The following is a 16118-nucleotide window of genomic DNA, read 5'->3' as shown; positions in this document are numbered from 1 at the left end:
TCTTGGCAGTGTTTACCTTTAAACCTGCAATGTACTCAAAACACTGTAAAGCTGAAAACAAATTATGTAATTGCTCCTTGTTATTTTCAACAAAGAAAATCGTATCATCTGCATAATGAAGGTGATTCACTATGATACTTGTAGGTGTGACTGAGAAACCGCTGAAAAGACCCTGATTCGCAACTCTATCTATATATCTGGAAAAACCCTCCATCGCAATGTTGAACAAAAGAGGAGAAACAGGGCATCCCTGTCGAACTCCTCTTGTACTTGTGAAGTAACCAAAAGAAGATCCATTAATTAAAACTGAAAATGATGAAGTAGCATAACAGAACCTCAACCAGTTGCGCCATTTTGAGGTAAACCCCATTTGAATAAGCACAGATTCAAGATAATTCCAATTTATTTTATCAAACGCCTTCTCCAGATCAATTTTGCATAAAATTCCAGCATTCCCAGACCTTAGTCTAGAATCTACCAACTCGTTGGCTATTAGGGTACCATCGATAATTTGTCTGCCTTCGATATACGCGCATTGCACCGGGGATATGAGTTTATCCATGACAAGTTTAAGTCTCGTGGATAACACCTTGGCAATGATCTTGTAAACACTAGTAAGGAGACATATAGGTCTACAATCCTTGATTGTTTCGATGTGATCCTTTTTCGGTATAAGAGTAATAAAAGTAGAATTATGCTTAGAATTAATATTACTTGTGGTACAAAATTCATTCACCGTAGCCATAAAATCTCCTTTGATGAAATGCCAACACTTCTGAAAGAAAATAATTGGAAATCCGTCTGGACCCGGAGCTTTGTCATTTCCTAAGTCCTTGATGGCACGTACGACCTCATCTTCATTAAAATCAGAATCTAAGATAATAGCTTATGTAGCAGTGATGGAATCAAAATCAATCCCTTCTAAATCAGGCCTAATTTCTTCTTCAGTGAAAAGTGTCTTGTAAAAACCCACAATATGTTCTTGTAACCTCTTCCTATCAGACACAAGTTCATTGTCGACGTATAACTGCCTTATTCTATTGTATCTACGTCTCGCAGAGGCATTGCTGATGAAAAATGAAGTGTTTCGGTCTCCATCTTGTAGCCATTTGGTTTTTGATTTAATTTCCCATGACGTCTCCTCCATTTTAGAAATTCTTTCGAATTCCGCTTTATTTTGTATATGCACATTCCGCTCTTCTTCTGTGAGACCATTATCTTCTCCTAGCAAATCTAGAGTTTGAATATTCGAGAGAATGATATTGAGCTTTGTGGTTGTGTGTCCAAAAACTTCTTTGTTCCAGACTTTTAGCTTTTCCTTAAGTGCTTTTAACTTCAACCAAAGCACTGTACTAGGTGTACCTGCAAAACAAAAAGAAAGCCACCAATCTTCCAGTAATTGTAAGAAACCATTCTCCATGAACCACATAGCTTCAAACCTAAAAGGACTAGGTCCCCAGGAAGGGTTAGAAATGTCTAGAAGGAGTGGAATGTGATCGTATTTAGGTCTGGATTTATCTAACTGGGTAAAGAAAGGGTAATATTGTTCCAAAGATGGGGAAATGAGAAACTTGTCTAACCTGCACATAACCGGATTTGATTGTCCATTCGACCAAGTGTATCTTGCACCCTTCAGAGGCAAGTCAATGATATCGTGCTCAACTATAAATTTGTTGAACTTTCTCATACTTCTTGTAATCCTCTTACAATTATTTTTTTCACCACACTTCACAGTTGTGTTGAAGTCACCCCCAATACACCATGGAATATTAATCCAATATCTACAAACGTTATCGAGTTCTAGCCAAAATTTAGTCCTCTACACTGAATTGTTTGGTCCATAAACGTTTGTAAGCACCCTCTGGAAGTTATCATTCTTATTTTTACATAAAATTGATAGCGTGTATTCACCGACAAGTGAATCACTTACTTCCAAAAAATCTCTATCCCAGAGAATTAACATGCCACCGGAATTTCCTAACGATTGTTGTAGAGTCCAACCTACATTCTTATAAACACATATTTGCTTAATATCCCAAGAAGAACATTGCATCATCTTTGTCTCTTGAAGAATAATGATAGGAGCTCTAATCATCTGCAGGAATTTATGAACCACCGTTCTTCTTCTATTGGAGTTCAATCCCCTTACATTCCAAGTATGAATTTTAAGATTCATTTAAAACAAACTTCGCCCCTTGAATTTACTGACCTCTTTGTTCTGGATGTTGGTGAAGAAATCACCTCAATGGACATCCCCAGTCTTCTTAGCTCATTCCTAAACTTCCTTGGTATAACCGGAACTAAGTGTCATTGGAACTCGTATCATCCGAGAGGTTTGCTGCTAAAGAATTACTAGATGAAACATTATCATCTACAAAGTTTGCTGCTACTGGCTCATTGCCCGGTGGGTATTCCAGTGAAGTACTATCAGTGTCATATGCGAATTCTTTTGCTGCATGCTCAAATCCCGGTGGAATTTCTTCTGCTGTTTGTTTGCTGTCGTCTTCCAAAGATAGAAGAGAATCTTCCAAACCCAATAAGGGTAAAGAGCTTTGTCGTTCTTCATGCACAGGTACAATATCAACATCCTCTATACTGATAAAGGTTTGAACAACATAATCCTTATGTATTTGTTTCTTTATTGGTAAATTTGGAATTGGTTTGAGGACATGACCTGAATTTGATACCTTAGAGATGAGGTACTTCCTTGTGTGATTTTCCATTGCTGGAAATCCAATACTCAGTGTAACACCCAGTGCAAAGAGACGTTTAACTTCTTTCATTATCCAAATTGGAATCGAAATCTGAGTCATTGTATGCTGTGGTGATGCAATCTATGGCTGCAGTAAGTTGTTGTTGTTTCTGTAAACTTTCGTAACTTCTTTTAGGTGTTTGAATGAAGTTGGTAGATGAAGAGATGTTTGTTTAGGGTTTTGATAGGTGAAAGTTATAGGTTTAGGGTTTTGAAAGTTGACAGATGTTGGTTTAGGGTATTGTAGGTGAATGGATGTAGGTTTAGGGTATTGAAGAAGGTCATGGATGATTGTTTTGAGGTTGAAGGCTACAGGTTCAACAGATTCTACTACTTCAAGTATCATATTATCTGTTTGATATGCATGGATCGAATTATCTGTTGCATGAACTGCATGGATTTTGAAATCAGTGGGACAATCTTCTAGACTTTTAGTGCAATTATTTCTGGGGCTGTGAGTTTGAAGGATGCCGTATGACTCACCACATCAATGTCCATATCATCATCCACATAAATTGCCACTGCAGATACATTGGATGACGGCTCCGCATATTGGACTTTTTGCTAGACCTGGACTACAAACTTTCGTGTGGCTTTTCTCGATATTTTTTTCCTTTTTTTACTGAGTTTTTTAACCACCGTAGAATTACTACATCTTTAACTTCCGTGATATTAGCACCAGAATCCCTTGACTGAGAATATTCCCTGCATGCATCCGCTATTATATTGGCATTCTGGTGAGTCTTCCTTTTTTTTGATATTAATGATATCCCGCAAATCATGTGTAACTGATATGCAGGGATCTTGACCTCTCAACGGTGTGATTATGAAACTACAGTCAGCGTGAGAAGACTTTCCAGTTATTGCAATATGTGCAGTAAACATTTGATTACCACAAAAGATCTTGATTACTCGTGGGATTGCATTAATACCATTCATAATTCTGATCTTCATTCGCACGGCTTGAAGGTTGGAAAGCTTAAGGGTATGTTTGTCGATCAAAAGTAACTCACCACAGATTTCACCAATAGCATGAATGAGTTTCAGAGACCAATAATGAAACGGAATTCCCACAATTTCAATGTTAAAAACATAATGATGTTCTGCCACACTACCCCAAATCTTGTGATGCCATCAGAACACATAATAACTAATGTTGTTTACAATGAACTGGAACTCAAGATTTTCCCTGGAAAAGTTTTCATCAACATAGAAGATAGCCTGTGTTGAATTGATCGGGAATATCTCAAATGGTTTCGGAATATTGAGTTCAAAACAAAGCAGTTTACTAATTTCGACCATGAGTTAACCTTGTCAGAAGAAGAAATCACAAAAGCCTTATCCCATTCTCCTAAGTTTGCTGAGTTATGGTCCATATGTATGAATTTTCCATATTTGGAAATCTTTGTTTTGGCAGATGATGGTGCTGCATACCGGTCACAGGTAAATGGTGAAAGTTTTTGCTTGGGATGATGCTTTGGTTTGTTAGGTTTTGAATTCTGGTGGAACAGGGATTGTGCATATGTGATGTTAGGTCTTGTGAAATTCTCAAATGAGGTGGAATGGTTTTGTGGATAAAGTAACTGAGATTTAGGTTTTGACAATGATGAAGAAAAATTGATGATGGATTCCATTACATCATCCATGTTAAACCAGCCTTCGAAACGTTCTCCAGATGAAATATAAAAAGAAACGGGGTATGCTTTTGGGTTTGGCCTAGATAAAAAAATCTGAAGATAATATCCCTTATCATTGGCGAGTTTCGTTGCATTGAACCATTGCTGATTATCTTCAAATTTCCAGACTTTTCTTCCAAGATCTTCATTCTTTGCTGCTTCAAAGAGTAGCTTCTGAAAATTAATGGCTAGGCTATGGGTGAAAGAACCACTAAGTTTTCCATGTGAATGAAACTCAGTTAAGGTAATGGTTGAGGATGGAGTGGACTTACTACATGTTATTCTAAAAAACTTCCTATCAATTGTGATGAAACGTTGTTCTGAGGACATGATTCCTATGGATTTTAATGGATTTAAGGCTAGGAAACTAAGGGATCTAAGAAATCTAATCACTATCAGGGATGAAGAATGCTATGGTTGGAGAATGGTTAGAAAATGGATGTGAGAGAAACATGATGTTTAGCAAATATGTGGTCTACGAAACAAAACAGTTGACCTCTCTTTTTTGCATCAAAGTATTGATCCGCTAGCTATCTTTGTTTCTCCGAGTTGGGTCCAAACATCTTAGATCCGTTTTTAGGTTTGTGATGATCCATATAAAGTGGATTCTATATAATCAAGAAATAATCTTTTGATTTTTAAAATTCAAACAATAAGTAGTTAGTTTGGATACAAATTTTAAGACCCATTTTAGAAAGTACAAAGATCACCTTTTCTTTTTTTGAAACGAAGACTACTATGTACTTCTGGTGAAGCTGAAGTATATCTTTTAGTATTCAAACGCGCTATGAACAATATGAGGTCAGTATAACAGGTAAAGAAGGTGAGTGCTTAAGAATCATATAAAGTTTGGGAGCGATAAATCATGGAGATCTTTTCTTTCTTTTTTGAAAAAGAAATCACGGAGATTGAAGTGCGTGCCACTTACTTTTATTAAAGGTCGTGCTTAACGATAATATAACAAACTTGCTGCCAAGTGCTAACTGCAAAACTGGAATAAATTTGTCTATATAAGATAAGCCCTTCTTAAGTTTCTGATACCACACACTAGTAAGCTAGTTGGTCATTTGATAAATGACTGAAATTCACCAGCTACATGTTGAAGACGAGTTGAAAAACTGCTCAGCAGATCAGTTTTATAGTTTTCTAAAGAATGATATGACCACGCTTCCTCAAGTTTGTCCTCATATGTTTAAGAGTTTCGAAATTCTTGCTGGAGATGGAAAGAGTGCCGGAACCATATGGATCGTGAAATTTGCTACGGGTAAGCACGAAAAGTTTATCATATTGTGACCAGAATACCGCTTTTATCATTTTTAAATTCCAAAATACCAAAACGGCAGAAAACGTATTTGGTTTAGGTTTTGCAAAATGATATTTCGTTCTTTATCATATTGTGTTTCTCTTGTTTTGTTTTTTAGGGACTTCTCATGAGGAAATGGTGAAGGAAAAGATCGTAGCCATGGACGATGAAAGTAGGACTATTAGTTTCAGTATCATCGAAGGAGATCTCTTGCGTAAGTTTCCAAAAGTTGATTACACAATGACTGTAACTCCAATAGTTACACAAGAAGGACGTGAGAAAAGCTGCTTAGTGAAAATGTGCGCGAAGTATGAGAAACAAAATGAAGATACCCCTCCTCCACATGAGTATATGGAGATGACATCTTTTATGAATAAAGCCATTGCTAGCCACCTAGCCAATAAGACCTAATTTATGTGCACAAGTTGGTTGTACTAACGATGCATCAATATTATTACCTTAAACGTTGTCTACAAAATAAAACTTCAATGGATTCGTTTAATGCATGAGGTCGCTAATTTTCTTCGCTATTTGACACGATAACTGAATTCACTGACTAATTGAAACGCAACATTGAACTTATAAGTGGCTCAATATATCAAACACACTACTACAACACAGGACTATGGCTGGCACGGTAGGAGAGATTGGAATGAAATTGAACTAGAAACGGAATTCAGAAATTGGATGCATTTCAAGTGTAAAACTTAAAGAGTCTCCATTAAAACACAACAGGTTGATAACTTAAAGAGTCTCCATAAAAGATCTATAGATATCAAATTGTGTAAATTAACCTTTGCTTAAAAGTTGGGTTAATTGTTGTTATAAACATCTTTGCAACTAATGGGGCGTAACATCCGGTTACACATGTTTTGAGAGGAACCATATGTAGCAGCAGGATCATATGGATCGAACACACTAAAGTTCCCCTTACGTACAATAAGAAGCAGATCAAAGTCGCTATTAAACAGACGAAATCATGGAGAAAGTATTCTTCATAGTGGGAATCGAATACAACAAAGAGGCCCTGAGTCCTGACACCACTTGCATGACATGATTCTAAATTTCATGGTGATAAGATTTTAATCTAAAAAAGTTTGTCTATGTTATAATACTATTGGCTAATGGTGTGGCTGTCCATCTAATTGACAGATGTCCTAGTGACTCAGCTGTTATGAAATGAGGTGTCATCACACGGACTTCCTTAACCTATGGGTCAGCTAGCTATATAAAGGCTGATCAGCTTTGTATCAAAGAGACACGGACGTAATATAATCTCCTCCACTTTCTGATCGCACGTACATGTGCTTCCTTAATAACAGATGCATATGCTGTTAAGTTAGAATAACAGATGTGATATCAATTAAATGACATCAAACAATATGCTGTTAAGTTAGAATAACAGATGTCATGTCAATTAAATGACATCAAACAATGCCCTGCTTTGCATATGTAATCAACTAGCCCAGAAGTGTACAATTCAGAATTTTATAAAACGTCATCAACACGAGTTGCTACGTGGTGATTGCCATGGGACTGACGATGCCAAAAAAAGATAATTCTCTTCAACCTTTGTATATTTAATTTAACTATTTCTAAGTAATTTTATACATATAATTTTAATGTCTAACTTTGTTTCCTATTTTGATTAGGACTTGTTAAAGAGAAAGTTAGATATTTTTCCGTTTCTTATATTTGCTATTTCGAGCACTGGCAATATACGGTATGTGAAGAGATATCCAAAAATAGGTACGTATTAGCAACGACTCATATTTGTGATGTTATTCGATTTCCGAATTTATCCAAATTTGAGTTTTGTAGAAGTTTTGCTATTTTCCTCTTTACGCAACCAACGGAAGATTTTTCGCGTATTTTTGGATAGCGTAGAGAGTAAAATTATCTTTGTTGGTACACCAATAATTTTCATGGTATTAACGGTTTTAATATCGGCAGAGCGAGGAATTATTGCATCCTTGGGATAGAAAAATTTTATATTCCTCTGCTATAGTAATCTCCATAATTCAAAGTCGTTCCACCTAAAGGGTCGGAATGCGATGAAAAATGGATACCGGGTTAACACGGTTAGAAAGTCTCTATCTATGGTCTGTGAAATGACCAACAATTGATATCGAGACAGTTTCTTTAATAAAAGTGTTCATATTTCAACTTTGATAAATTAATGTTTCGGCGACCCTAGCTGATGAAGTCGGAGATTTGCTGGTATTATGCTAAAACCGTATATATTGCATTTGGAATGTTTTCTTTCTTGTTTCACCATTGATTTTTGTGGAAAATAGTTCGACTTGATTTTAGAGAAGATATATGCACTGTTTATAATATTACGGGGAGCAATAAGGAGAGTCGCACATTTTGCGCCCTTATGTGTCTCTGCTAGCTTTGCGTCGTGCATAAAATACGCCTATTATATGCGTCGACGAGCTTTAAAGAGATAGTTCTTAATTTGCACTTTGTATATGTTGTGTCAACAACAACGAGTGCTGCATATGTTGACTGTGCCTCGTAGATATACAAGCGTCTTGCGATAATGAGTGTTGCATTTTGTAAATGATATTTAGAGTTAATATCATATCTTATCACTGGATGAGCTATTACCTAAAATCCTGAGTAAGGTGAATTAAATTTTCACTTGTACCTATGCAAATATTAGCCTATTTTTGGAAAAATGAATAGACAAGAAAAAAAAGGAAAATACAACTGTGGTAGGCATATTTGAATATGGGAACCGCAATAGTTATCAAGTTTAAGAACCTGATGAGCACGGTACCACTAGAAGTGGAATAATACGGGACGGTAGCATAGTGATTGGTCTGAATAAGTCATCCTTGAGCCTGGAAGAGCTCTGCTATCGTTGTGACATTAAAGACACGTTACGTGCATTTGAAATGTTGTTCATTGTGTTTGATCTCTATCGGTCGTCTTGGCAGGACTGGTACTGATATTGATATAGTGTTTATGGTCACAAAATTCGTTCACAGTTTACTGTTAATTTTACAGGTAAATGTAAATTCTTAAAATTAAACCAGCTGGACAGTAAACGAGAGAGCAAACCGGATCATTTACCTCTCCTGGGTTGCGTGTTATTATTGTTTTCTGCACCCAGTTGCTCCCTTGATAGGTTGAGTCTTGCAGAACTGGATGTTCTGTTGATGAGACATTCCCGCTTAAGGATCAGAGGGAGAATCGTCGACGATATTGGTTAACTCCAATTGTGTCTCATCTAAATTCTCACACCGAAAAATGCCTGAGGTGTTGGAGATTACTTTGTTGCTAGATTTATCAAGAGCACGCTTGCTTGATTCGGGGTAAATTAAAGTTCTTGCAAGGAATGCCATGGAATCGCAGCGATTGTTTCGTCCGAAAATATGCTTAGAAGCATAGACGAAAAACCTCTTGTATGAAGTATCTCAATCTAATCAGATAATGTCCATATTCTCTTTGAGTGATGAGTTGATATCTCTCCTGACGAGGAGCATATCCATAAAAGTTGCGTTGATTTTTTTTCAGAAATAATATCCGCAGATTGAAGTTTGATACTAATGGATTAGGATTCCTCGTACTCTAGAGAATGATGTAAGATCGTTATTAACTAATTATTAACTGGTCGTCGATAAAACTCTGAGTAGCTACTGAAATCGATGTAGGTGGATATCCCCCTTTGCAAAGGATTTATCGACAAAGTTTATATGATTGGCAAGTATGGACCTCAGTCTATATTAATGTGTTTTCTCCCTTTTGTACGCTCTTCAGGCCTTAGTCTCAGCATCGGTTACGATTTTGATGCTAATCAAAGAGCGTGGTGAAGAAAACTAAGGTCGCTTGTTGTTTAGCACCACCTTGACAACGAGTTTCCGCAAACACCAACCAGGTTGATGGAAGTATGGTCTGGTAGTCATAAATGACTCGACATATCACCTGGATGATAACTGTGTATCTATACTCATATAAATATTAAATGAAACTCCTGTTTGTCAGTTATTGATGTTGTATCATCCTAGTGATGCTTTGGGCATTGATGGTGAACACATTTGATGTTCTTGTGCACTTTGAACTTATTACTCATGTAACCATTGTCATGTTTTTCTGTTTGAGACGTGCTATATTCCATTGCTGTTACTACTCTATTACAAGATTTGCAAATTTGATGAGAAAGTCTTCCCACCGTTTGGGGGAGGAAAGGCGATCTCCTGAAAAACGGCGTGAAGTATCCCGGTTTGCACAAAGATAAACCAGGATGTATCTCATCTTGATGTTTTCATCACTGAAAGACACATAGAAGATTTGATATCTTCAGGAATTACAAATCAAGTTTCTCCATGAGAAGCTGTGTATGCAGTAGTAAGTGTGTCATTTAAAACACACCATAATATGGATGACTAGTTGATTTAAAATATTCTGCACCTCCTGAAAGGAAAAGCCAATCACAATCATTGAAAGATAGTGCTCTCAAAGAGATTATCAGTGGAAGATCTAATTCTATGAGTATAGTTCTCCTAATAAGAGAATGTCTCTGCAAAGGCTGTGAAACCTCAAAATGAGAGTATTTCCATAAGGCATGCATGGGATAGAGAAATTTGCGATCGTAATCCAATGATTGTTGATGACATAGTCAAAGTATCCACTGATACTACCGTAGGTGTTGTTGGTTTAAACCACTCTCTATGGGAATGTCATCAAAGGTATGATTGGCTAAACCAGGAGAAATCAAAGCAGAATAACAGTTTCTCGCAAAAATGCATAAATTTGGTATTGAAGCCCGAACACTCGATAATGTGAGCTACTCTTGGCCACAAACGGGTGTTTCCAGTTCCGACATCCGATAATGTAACCCCTAGTGGCTACAGGTGGGTGTATGTGCATAGTGAGAAAAGTAAAGTCAATTAATGGCACAAAGTCTTTTACAGGAACCTGAGATTGATTGCTTTGTAACATGTTCCCTGTTATGGATGCAACTACCTTTTTGGTATTTGTCTGACAGTCTTTTAAGGACTCGATGTGCATCTAGTGGATGTGTTTACTGCGGATCTTTATGAAAAACTGCATATAAATTCCTGAAGTTTTTAACTATCAGTTGAATTACCATGTCATATACATTTACTCAACAAGGACGAAAGTAATCAATCGTCTAAGTGAATGTTTATGTTATCCAGGGATATGTAAACCATCTTATATGCTCATAAATTGTGCATTTACTAGATTTGTTTATGCAACATCTACTTTATTGGAACTCCTGAAGAGTTCTCTAAAGCAAAAAAATGCTTAAAGCAGGAGTTCGAGATGGAAAATCTCGGTAAAACAATGGCTCAATTTGATTGAGCATCGTAGCTAGAAGTCCTTTAATTTCATCAACCATAAAGGTTTTAGACATGTTTAAATGGATAAGTTAATCATTCGATCTCTTATTTTTAAGATTGATCGATTTACATCTCAACAAAGGAGATGTATCACTCTGTGGTTTGCATTACACAAAAGATGTGTAACTGGTTCATTAGCTGAAATATGCTATAGATACCTGATATTGGGTTTGTAGTAAACATGTAAGCCTGGTTCTACCCAACACCAATATCGAGACATTGGTCCGGAAAAAGCTCCTTCATCTTCACGGTACCATTAAGCTTGATCTTTTGCATGAAAGATCGCTGAATGTCTCCCACAAATAAAAGCTAATCGGACTGTTTATGTTTTGATTTTTGGCAGGGTCGTTGAAGCAACTAAATATTTTCCTAGTTAATAGTATTGTAAAAGAGGAACTTGTGTATCCTCCGAGAGATTATGATTGTTCAGACAAATCTAGTGGAGAATATATAAAAGGCTGGCACAACCAGATGATCATAAAGAAATTGCACAGGGGAAAATCAGACTGATTTTCTCAACTAAAGGAAGCTGGAGCTGCAGAAGACTTTAAAGGGTGGTCCATAATTCTAAACAGTACTACCGGGCATAATGATCAACCGAGAAGGCTTCTCATCAGGGGGAGTAAATCCATGGAAGACTATGGATATATGGGCATTACGTCGTGTACTCTTTTTCCTTAGTCAAGGTTTTGTCCCACTGGGTTTTTCTTGTCAAGGTTTTAATGAGGCATGCGAGTCCACTGCTATCCGCAGTTCGACGTGTTGTACTCTTTTTCCTTCGTCCTGGTTTTTATCCCTCTGAGTTTTTCCGGGAAAGGTTTTAACGAGACAACATCTGCGGGTTTATCATAGTTATAAGAACTCATATTTTCCTCCGTTCAGGTTTTATCCCTATGGATTTTACTGACGAGGTTTTCAATGATATAACAACTTAGAACGGTGAGCATCATCCAAAGAAATGGATATCCATAGAACTTTTGGCAGAATCAGTAATCGGATTCTCATACCCTTAAATCAAGTTTTTACCGCACACGGTTTTCCTAATAAGTTCTACCCGAAGCCAAAGAAGCTGCATCGACAATAATGTTGCGAGCTCCCAGCGTACAGGTCTTGTCCTAAAAGGTATTCCTGACGCATCTTTAACGAAAGAGATGATCAGAGACGACTGTCACCGTTTTAAGGCTACCAGTATTACACTCTTTTCCTTTCAACCATTTTTTGTCCCAATTGAATTTTTCAGACAATATTTTGACAAAACAACATTTTAAGACGGTGGACATTCAAGGAGGAGTGTTATAATACTATTGGCTAATGGTGTGGTTGTCCACCTAATAGACAGATGTGCTAGTGACTCAGCTATTATGAAATGAAGTGTCATCGCACGGACTTCCTTAACCTATGGGTCAGCTAGCTATATAAAGGTTGATCACCTTTGTATCAAAGAGACACAGAAGTAATATGATCTCCTCCACTTTCTCATCGCACTTACATGTGCTTACTTAATTTGTGTTTTACCTTTATAGTATCACTAACAGATGCATATGTTGTCAAGTTAGAATGACAGATGTGATATCATTTAAATGACATCAAATGATGCCCTGCTTTGGATATGTAATCAACTAGCCCAGAAGTGTACAGTCCAGAAGTTTATAAAAGTCTATATAATGCGCTCCATAAATATCCGGTGATATACACTTGGAACTGTGAACCGGTTAATTTCTTATTTCCAATCATATAGTTCGTACTATTACTAATGGCTCAAATTCACAGGATACAGGTTCAAGATGAGGCAAAAAACTGCTCGGCAGACCAATTTTATGGTTTTCTTAAGAATGAAAGGACCAAGTACCCAAAGCTTCTTCCTCTTGTATTCAAGGTGTCCAAATTCTTGCAGGAGATGGAAAAAGTGTGGGCACTGTTTGGCTTTGGAAACTTATTATGGGTAAGTACGACAAATATTGTTTCACCACGAGATTTATTTATGGTGGGTTTAGTTGCAGAATTCACAATTTTCAGGAATTTGTAATCCCACGTGATTATAAATTCTGGGATTCATGTAAATCCCTCGTATGTATGGTAACTCAGTTGAGATTTCTAGGATTCATTAAATTTTCTTGTGTTAAAGTCCATGTATTGTTTGGCATTGCTCTAAGAATCTTAAAATCGTATATATATGAAATTTGGAGTAAAAAAAGTGGGTCCATAAATCTCCTGATAAGTTTCCCAACAAATGTTAGGGGAGAGGTCGGACTCCATATGGAGGATTTGCTGGAAAAGTGAATCACGTCGGAAACGTAATTCCAGAAATTTGGGTAACCAAATGTAGCGAGGGAAACGTAATTCCACCAAATTCCCTGCACCCACAAATCCCATCCTTAAAATTCTACATCCAAACTCACCATTAATGTCTATACACTTGCATAAGGGAATTTTGTTAAGCCAAATTTTAAAAATAAGATAGGTGATTAACTATCTTAACGATGACCTCATTAATTGAAGATTCTGTTATGATATTTAGGGACTTCTGTAACGTTGACGGAGAAGACTGAAGCCGTGGATGACGAAAGTATGACTATTAGTTTCAAAATGACTGATGGTGATCTTTTGCGTGTGTATACTAAGTTTGAGTATAACGTGAGTGTAACTCCATTAGTTACACCAGGAGGTGATAAACAAAGCTGTTTAGTAAAATGGTGTTTGGAATATGAGAAAGAAAATGAAGATGGCCCTGATCCAACCGAGTATGTGGAATTGGCAAGCTGTATTACTAAAGCCGTGGCTAGCCACTGTGACAAAAAGGCTTAGTTCATGTACACATACTTGCTGTACTAATGATGCATGTTTAAATATTATCAGCTTAAGGTTGGTCCGCAACTCCGCATAAATAAAACTTAAATGGATCCGTTTAAATATTATTAATTAATCTTTATTACTAGCTTCTAATTTTTTAAAGTAATGATATGCCGATGCCGATGCCAGGCCGGCTACCACCTCCACCACTACGATGATCAGCATAGTATTTGCAATAACCGTAAGTAACTAGACTACGACCATTAGGAAAAGCTCCCTAGCTCTGATTTTGATTTGCTTGGATCTCTTTGTAAACTTATCAATTTTAATATTTGTACGTCAGACATGAACCCTTAAGAAGATAGCAATTATAAGGTATACACTAAAAATATAATATAAATCTGAAACCGCACCATAAACTATATGGGTGTGTTTGGATTAGCGTACAAGTGCAATCACTTTATTATAGTTGACACAAAAATATAATGCGAAAAGTAAAATAAAAGCACACAACAATATTTTACTAGTGAGGAATCCGTAAATGCATAAAAATTTCGGGATTTTGTTCAGTTTTTAATCTCAGAATTAAGTCGTTATTCAAAGACCACTACCAACTTCGTATAGTTGAGACCAGTGAACTACCCATAATTTCGTAATTTCCTCATTATCCCTTCGCTTACTTCCAATCTGGCCAACACACGTGAATCCTAAAATAGAGTCTATTATCTTAAGTTGTTTCGGCGGCTATGAAGACTTCTAGCACTCAATCCCTTTGGATCATCTTCCAAACAGTAAAGGACTAATCTGTTTGGTATCCAACAAAGATTCTTTTGTTTAAACCAATGAATCCTTAATTTGTTAGGTAAAATATTCCAAACAAAATCTCTTTTTATCTCATGAATTTAGTTAGACATATAATAGTTCAGTATCCAACAAAGACTCTTCTGTTTAAACCAATGAATCCTTAATTCGTTAGGTAAGATGTTCCAAGATATGGATTAACATTTAACAAGGTCAATTCAAACAAACTATCAGATTCTGATACTGAAAAATACTGTCAAATGACAGCTTTCGATCTTGACACGACTAATAATCAAAGATAAACTAGATTTAGTCACATCCTAACGGATCAAGTTTGTGTACGAAGCAAAGTTACAAAGAAACGAAACCAATAAGAAAATCTTTGTCTCTTCAAATATTCAATATTTTTTTTGTACATGCACAATGACGAATTGAAACCAACTTAAATCGATCACGCACATAACGTGGTATGTTAATAATGAATGATCAGAAGTCAACGTCAGATCTAAAATTAGATCTGAACTACCAATCTGTTGGTCTAGTTTGAGTAACCTTATGTCATAAGAGAAGGCTCTCAAGAATAATCAAACTAGGTGCAATCAAGACATTAAAAGAAAACCTGGAGTAGCCAATTGGGCAAAAATCATGGGTTGCAGTCCATTTTCGCTTCTGCTGGGCTTTGCCGAGTGAATTTGGTAATCAGAGCTAGTATCAGGCAACCTAGTCATGCGATAAGGCTTGTCCAACTCTGCAATCTCCTATACTTTATCCCACTACAATTTTGTGGGAAAAAATGGATGTAACATAAACGTGGTACCTCGAAAATAAGTAGTGCCCATGTGGTTGATTAGGTTATGTGAGACACTATTTGGGAGTTGGAAAAATATTTTCCATCAGTGGGGTCATTTTAGGCCAAGTGAATGTGGCTGCCGGAAGACTATGCTTAACCACTCGAAATCTCTGATTTGTCAATGAAATCTATATATAGTTACCAAGTAGTGGGATTATATTTGGTCAGACTCAATTTGGATTCTGGTCGCGTTTGTTTGAGCAATCAGGATGTTTAATTGGGTTCTCTTATGAGTATTTCCTACGTAGACAAGCATTAATAAAACCTACAATAAGATGCGCTTGATATGCTATTGCATTACACTTGAGTCGACCACGTACGTTTGGGAGTTGGTATGCAACAACCTTAAGTGCAATCCCAACACCTTCGTACAATGCGTAGAACTATTGAAGTTGATAGTATAAGAAATCTGTATAATTTGATAGTCATGTTTATATTTTTTATATATGTATTTTGAAATGTCTTCCGATAGCATAAAATTTACGAATATCCATTGTACAGTTTGAGAGATAAATTTACTAGTAATTATATATAAGGGTATAATTGTAAAAAATACTTAAAAATTATATTCTTT

At 36.5% G+C, this 16118-nt stretch overlaps 3 protein-coding genes across 3 annotated transcripts; 2 read left to right on the top strand and 1 right to left on the bottom strand.

Annotated features, from left to right (window-relative positions):
- Positions 1-886: 886 nt before the first annotated feature.
- LOC113329172 lies at positions 887-1687 on the bottom strand. Its single transcript, XM_026576138.1, has one exon. It carries the CDS (start codon positions 1685-1687, stop codon positions 887-889), a length of 801 nt encoding a protein of 266 aa, XP_026431923.1.
- A 3760-nt stretch (positions 1688-5447) lies between these two features.
- Positions 5448-6259, top strand: LOC113329235 (major latex protein 146-like). Its single transcript, XM_026576195.1, has 2 exons — positions 5448-5692; positions 5850-6259. Exons 1-2 carry the CDS (start codon positions 5503-5505, stop codon positions 6140-6142), a joined length of 483 nt encoding a protein of 160 aa, XP_026431980.1. The 5' UTR covers positions 5448-5502; the 3' UTR covers positions 6143-6259.
- A 6597-nt stretch (positions 6260-12856) lies between these two features.
- Positions 12857-13908, top strand: LOC113329171 (major latex protein 146-like). Its single transcript, XM_026576136.1, has 3 exons — positions 12857-13045; positions 13341-13425; positions 13622-13908. Exons 1-3 carry the CDS (start codon positions 12857-12859, stop codon positions 13906-13908), a joined length of 561 nt encoding a protein of 186 aa, XP_026431921.1.
- Positions 13909-16118: the final 2210 nt, after the last annotated feature.

This window comes from Papaver somniferum, unplaced genomic scaffold (assembly GCF_003573695.1).
Source record: "Papaver somniferum cultivar HN1 unplaced genomic scaffold, ASM357369v1 unplaced-scaffold_115, whole genome shotgun sequence".
In the NCBI taxonomy this organism is placed as follows: Eukaryota; Viridiplantae; Streptophyta; class Magnoliopsida; order Ranunculales; family Papaveraceae; genus Papaver; species Papaver somniferum.
Note: the sequence above shows the minus strand (reverse complement) of the source record. Positions and strands in the feature narration are given on the sequence as shown.

Coding starts and splice junctions, on each gene's coding strand:
- LOC113329172 (XM_026576138.1), bottom strand. CDS start 1,687: ATGAGAAAGTTCAACAAATTTATAGTTGAGCACGATATCATTGACTTG.
- LOC113329235 (XM_026576195.1), top strand. CDS start 5,503: ATGACTGAAATTCACCAGCTACATGTTGAAGACGAGTTGAAAAACTGC. Junction 5,693..5,849: donor GATCGTGAAATTTGCTACGG/GTAAGCACGAAA, acceptor TTTGTTTTTTAG/GGACTTCTCATGAGGAAATG.
- LOC113329171 (XM_026576136.1), top strand. CDS start 12,857: ATGGCTCAAATTCACAGGATACAGGTTCAAGATGAGGCAAAAAACTGC. Junction 13,046..13,340: donor GCTTTGGAAACTTATTATGG/GTAAGTACGACA, acceptor AACAAATGTTAG/GGGAGAGGTCGGACTCCATA. Junction 13,426..13,621: donor AGAAATTTGGGTAACCAAAT/GTAGCGAGGGAA, acceptor TATGATATTTAG/GGACTTCTGTAACGTTGACG.